Source organism: Lactuca virosa, chromosome 4 (assembly GCF_052849685.1).
Source record: "Lactuca virosa cultivar CGN04683 chromosome 4, Lactuca_virosa_CGN04683_v6, whole genome shotgun sequence".
Lineage (NCBI taxonomy): Eukaryota > Viridiplantae > Streptophyta > Magnoliopsida > Asterales > Asteraceae > Lactuca > Lactuca virosa.
Genome location: NC_136429.1, coordinates 469,933,563 through 469,939,944, shown reverse-complemented (window position 1 = coordinate 469,939,944; position 6,382 = coordinate 469,933,563). Strand labels below are relative to the sequence as shown.

Sequence of the window (6,382 nt, the reverse complement as noted above, 5' to 3'; positions counted from 1 at the left end):
GCATGAAGCACGACCTGTGCTTGGGTGTCCAGGGCGTGCTCTTCAGACGCATAGTAATAATCCTTGAAATCTTGAAAATTTTTAAAAAATATCATCGGAGTGTAAGCACAGTCCGTACTTTGGAAGCACGACCCGTGCTTAAGGAATAAAGTTTAAGAAATGGCTAATAGAAAATCAGAAATCTTCTGGTTAAGTTCCGTAAGTGGATAACGGCACGTGTTTTGTGAGTCAAGGCCCGTGCTTGGTCCTTTCTAGTGTTTCGAATTCAGATAAGCTCCAAATATGCTCCAATGAATTCTAAATTACCACTACACTCGAAATATCTAAAAATAGAAATAAAAACATAAGCAGTGCGAGAATTCTTATGAAATACATTAGTTCAACATTATTTAAATTAATGCATATACACATGCACAAATTATGATGCAAAATGTTAATCAAAACTAATATATTAATTGCATAAAATGAATCTAACAAAATATATATGATAGTTATGAATAGATTAACTTGTCGCTTAAAAAAACAAATAAATTATTATTATATCGAAGTAAAATAATATGTTAATACAAATGTTAGTAAAGAAGCAGAGGCCAGGCTATGCTTTTCGAAGGTGGTCCAATGACCCACCTAATTTTTCTAATATATCCAAAATTTCTATAGAAAAATTTTCGTGACCTACCTTAGAAAAAGTTTTGGACCTATCTTACCAATAAAATCTTTGAATTTATATAGAAAATTTTCTATAAAAAAGTTAGTGAACCATATGGTTTTTTATTCTAGACTCGCCACTGTAAAGAAGTATATTAAATGTGATCGAAACTTTTAGGAGTGTATTTTGTTTTATAAAAAATGACCATTTTTAAAATAATTATAAGTAGTTTTTTATTTTGATCTAATAGTAATTCACAAAAATTAATTGAGATAAATGTGAAACTGTAAGTAGAATTATTAAAAAATAAAATTAAAAAGATGCAAAAACGTATAAAAATATCAACAGGTATAATTTTTTATTAAAAACTTCATAACAAGTTTTTAAAAATTTGCGAAAGAAGTTTAGAAAAGGATTAAAGAAAGTTGTGAGAATATATATATATATATATATATATATATATATATATATATATATATATATATATATATATATATAGAGGTAAGTTCAATTGAGAAAATAAAAAAGGTTGAGAATGGGGAAATCATTTTCAGCCAATCATTTATCTAACATGTTCAAATTAAAAAAAATTCGCGTTTCCATTTTCATTAAGGGTATATTTGTAAATTAGCAACTCTTTTACATAGAACTTACCTGTTCGTTGTTATCAGTTTCCAATTTGATGATATCTTTAGCTCGTTTTAATCGGATATGAGGAATTCATTATCAAGATTATTTTCTTTATATAACTCGTTAGCAATTATACGTATTCATTCCACTAATCGTGAAGTTTCGCATCTGTGTTTCAGTTTTCTACTTCGTATTCAGTTTCCGATTTGATGAGGTATGTATATCGTTTGAATCGGATAGATCGGAGTTCATTATCAAGATTATTGCTTTTTATAATTTGTTTGGAATTACGCTTACTATCTTCGTTTTGGAGTTGTTTCATCGGAGTTCATTATCAAGATTATCAAGTTTTGAATATGTATTGGAGTTATTTCATCGGATTTTTGTTAAGTAGTTTGAGATATTCATTTCAAATCGGAGCTGATTTAATTTTTAATCGGATATATCGTTGTAGTTTTTACGCTCTGTACTGAGAGAGATTGTTTAATTACATCATCTGATCATATATGATATAAGTTTCTTTCAGATATTTTGTACGTTGAGGTGAGATATATTCGAAATTAACCAGGTTTTCATCTTTACGAATTTTTTTGTGAGATATTTTCGATATTAAGATTGTTTTTGTTTATTTATATAGATCATTTGGTGTATTATGTCGAATTCTAGTGTTATTGATGGTGATTTGTATTCTTCTATGAGTGAGAGTGAAGAAGAAGATGTTGAGAACTTATTTTTTGAAGGTATCAGTTATTGAATTATTTTGTTGTTTTTAATTTTGTTGATTATCATTTATTTATATATATATATATGTCAATATGAATAAATTGTTGTCTTATTCGTATATGAATAAACGTGTGATAATTGTAATTTCGAATTTATTATTTTTTTCGTTTTATTCATATATGAATAAGTTATGTTTTATTTTATATATTTTGAATCCTCATGAATTTTATGTATTCATATATGAATGTTTTATTCATATATGAATGTTTTTTGTTTTTATTTATATGAGTTTCATGTATTCATATATATTATTGTGTTATTCATGCATTATTATTTTAGGTGGTGAATCTTCAAGTTCAATACATGATGCGCAATATTTTGATGATATAATTGAAGAACATGTCTATAACCCAGATGTACCTGTTTAACTTATTCCATTTAAGGGTTTAATCTTCAAATCATTAAAGTTGGCTATCAAAATGTATTCTGAATATGCTGAAATTGGTGGTTTTGATGTTAGACTGAGCACAGAGTCAAGGTTTGATAACAAGATTATAAAGAAGAAACATGTTATATGTAATCATGGTGGTAAACAGAAAAAGAAATCTTGTGACACATTAGGTACAAGTGGTGTTAGGAGGAAACGAAATTCAAATTCAAGAGCTATTGGTTGTCAAGCAAAGATTATATTTGAATCTGTGTATGGAACTCCAGATTATAAAGTTTTTCAGTTTGATGAACTTCACAACCATCCACTTGAGAAGAGAAGCGATTTAAAAAAAGCGAGACAAATGTCATATTCAGAAAAAGAGTTTATTGTGCGTGCTTCCACATCAAAAATAGGTCCAACTATGGCTCATAAGTTGAGGGCAAGTCTGAGAGGTGGGTAGGAGTTTGTAAAGCCCAAAGTACTTGACTATAAAAATTTAAGGAGAGATATCAACAGGGTTATTGGTTATGAAGATGCCCAAATGATAGTAAACACAATGAATGACCGTCGAGCTCACTATCCAAATTACTCATTTGAGTTTAATTGTCAAGATGATGTTTTGGACTGTATGTTTTGGGCTGATGAAATGGAGAAGGCATATTATGCTAAATTTGGTGATGTTATCTCGTTTGATGCGACTTTCCGAACAAACAAGTAAGTTATTTTATCTACTTTTGTTTATAGCTTATTCATATATGAATATTTTTATATTCACTTATTAATACATCAAAAATTGACTTTAATGAACATTTTTTTTGTGTGTTAGATATCGAATGGTTTTTGTTCCGTTTACTACTATTGACCATCATAAAAAATCGGTTACTGTTGGATCTGGGTTGCTAAGCAATGAAAGCATTGAGTCTTATTCTTGGTTGCTTAAAGCATTTCTTAAAACTCATGGGAAAGAACCAACACTTGTTTTAACCGATCAAGATGCTGCAATAAAACAAGCTGTTGAGAATGTGTTTCGTAATTCAAAGCACCGATTATGTATGTGGCATATAATGAAAAAGTTGAAGAAAAAGGTATTATTTTAATATATTTCAAATATATTACTTATTAGTATATTCATTTATGAATATTGATTGTTATTTTACTTATTATTATTTATTCATTTATGAATATTTTTGTTTTAATACAGATATCAGATGATTTATTTACGAACACAGACTTTAGAAAAAGGTTTTCGAAGCTTGTTTGGGACATTAATATGAAACCTGATGTTTTTGAAGTGAAGTGGGGTTTGCTTATGAAGGAATTCAATCTTGAAGACACAAGATGGTTTAAAGACATGTTTACAATACGTGATTCATGGATACCTGGATATTTTAGTGATATTCCAATGTGTGGTTTGATGAAGACTACATCGAGGTCAGAGAGTATGAATTCATTCTTTAATACATATTCAGAAAGCGGGAACTTACTTTTGAATTTCATGATGAATTACGACACTGCCATTCAAAAGCAAAGGAATACTCAACGAGAGCTTGATAAGGCATCAAAGAAAGCATCATATAAAATGCAAACACCTCGAGAAATAGAACTGCAAGCATCAAAGGTTTATACAAGTACATTATTTTTTGAGGTGCAAAAAGAAATATATAAAGCATGTTTTTTTGTACATACTCATATGTTGGTATTGAAGATGGTTGGGAAGTTTACATTGTGCAGCACAACAAAAGTAAAAGTGATTTTAAAAATGAATTTATGGTAACTTTACTAGTTTTTTATGTAAAATGTAATAATATTCATATATGAATATGAGAATATTCATATATGAATATCATATATGAATATTGATATTCAATATTCATATATGAATATCAATATTCATATATGAATATATGAATATTATATGAATATATGAATATATGAGTGTTGATATTAGTATTCTTATATGAATGTAAATGTGTAAATGTGTAAATTTTGTTTTTGTATCAGGTTGAGATGTGGTGTTAAAGAAATTCCTAAAAGGTACATTTTGAAGAGATGGAGAAAGGATGTGATATCAAGAAATTATAGTTTTAGTTCTGTTCAATCCGATTCAGGTGATTGTGAGAATGTAAAGCTAGTCAATGATTCATATTATAGTTTTGAATCATGTTTGGATATTGTAAGAGATGACAAAAAGAGATTGGCTTTGTTTGCTGAGAAACAAAAAATGTTGTTGAAGGAATTTGAGAGTGATTATATTTCTCCTGGATTGAAAAGCAAGACAGATGGTGAAGTCGTATGCAAGCTTTTGGGTGTTACTATTCCTATTCCAGAAGAGATTAATATTCATGTTCCTGAAGTTCAAAGCAATAAAGGTCCTGGAATAAAGAAAAGAATTCCAAGTGCAGGTGAAGTAGCATATGAAAATTCTAAAAAAGAACATAGAATGTGTTCAGGATGTGGAAAACGAGTTCCACACAATTTACGTACTTGTCTAGAAAGAGTTGGAGCTGCTAAATCAGCAAAAGACAGTTAGGGATTTTTTAGTTTTTTTTTTGTTATGTTTTTTGGTTTTATTCATTTATGAATATATGCAGATAAAAACAATAAACAATAATATTCATGTATGAATAATACACATTTATTGATATGGTAAATTGATATGTTGATATTTGTTTTTTAAATTACTATAAAATAAGTTATATTGATATTGTAAATTATTCATAAATGAATACAAATATGTGAAATTTGTTATACTAATAAATAAGTAATATTCATATCTGAACTTTTTTATGTTAATATATGAACTTTGTTATACTAACATATTACTTTGAACTTATTCATAAATGAATATATCATATTCGTATTCATTTATGAATAAATACAAATAAAGTTTGAAAATATTTGAATATAAAAAAATGACATAAATAGGCAAACTTGTTTCTACTAATAAGTTAGTTATATTCATATCTGAAATTTTTTATATTCATATATGAACTTTGTTATACTGACATATTACTCCTAATTTAATCATAAATGAATATATCATATTCTTATTCATTTAAGAATAAACATAAATAAACTTTGAAAATATTTAAATATAAAAAACTGACAGAAATAAACGAAGTTGTTTCTATTACATAATCATTCAACACAAGATAATAAAAGCTGTTCATAAGCATTTTACAAAATATTAAAACGAACATTTAACAAACCATTTAAAACTTGTTTCGCAGAATCATCTTACATGTACTTCAAATCCATTCATCTTCAACACAAACTGTTCTATAGCATCACACTTCAACATTCTTTCATCTTCACAAGCAATCATCAATATTCTTTTAACCTTTTTTGAATTGTTTGCATAGCCTTGTATGCATGATCAGTATGCACTTTGAATTCAACTTTTTGATATTTTTCAGCAAGATCCAACACCTTAGCCTTCAACATGTTAATTTCAGAAGTTAGCGTTATGTGTGCATATCTTTGCCTGAGCTTCTCTAAAGTAGTTTGCTGAACTGCACTTTCTTTATGAAGACCTGGTTTCCACTTTGAGAGTGGTTGTCCCATATAGGTCTCCATATGTCTCATTGCAAAGACCCCACAATCAACTTTGTTTTTAACTGTTCTCCATGACATTTCAAGTCGTTGGGGTTTGATACTTTCTTTTGAGATTGCATTTGCTCTTGGATGGTTTATTTCTTTAAAGTATCTCACAAACAAATTTTTCTGATCATTAAATAAAATAAAAGTTAGATATGTAATAAATTGGTTCTTTTATGTTGTTGTGAATTGGGTACATACCAAAGGTTTCAATATTACTCCATATTTCCCTTCATAATCCCCCTCAACTGCACTATTGTCTAGAATTTCAATTGATGGTTTCTTTAAGTTGAAGACAATCACAAAAATGTGAGCACTTCTAACAACTGGAAAGAATACCTGTTTTATGTATA

At 28.1% G+C, this 6,382-nt stretch overlaps 1 protein-coding gene across 1 annotated transcript; it reads left to right on the top strand.

The window, feature by feature from the left end:
* The first annotated feature begins 3,078 nt into the window (after positions 1–3,078).
* Positions 3,079–4,962, top strand: LOC145106831 (protein FAR1-RELATED SEQUENCE 5-like). The gene is made up of 5 exons (XM_079043761.1): positions 3,079–3,146; positions 3,259–3,517; positions 3,634–4,050; positions 4,138–4,202; positions 4,434–4,962. The coding sequence occupies exons 1-5, from the start codon at positions 3,079–3,081 to the stop codon at positions 4,960–4,962; spliced, it is 1,338 nt and encodes a 445-aa protein (XP_078899887.1).
* The last annotated feature ends 1,420 nt before the right edge of the window (positions 4,963–6,382 follow it).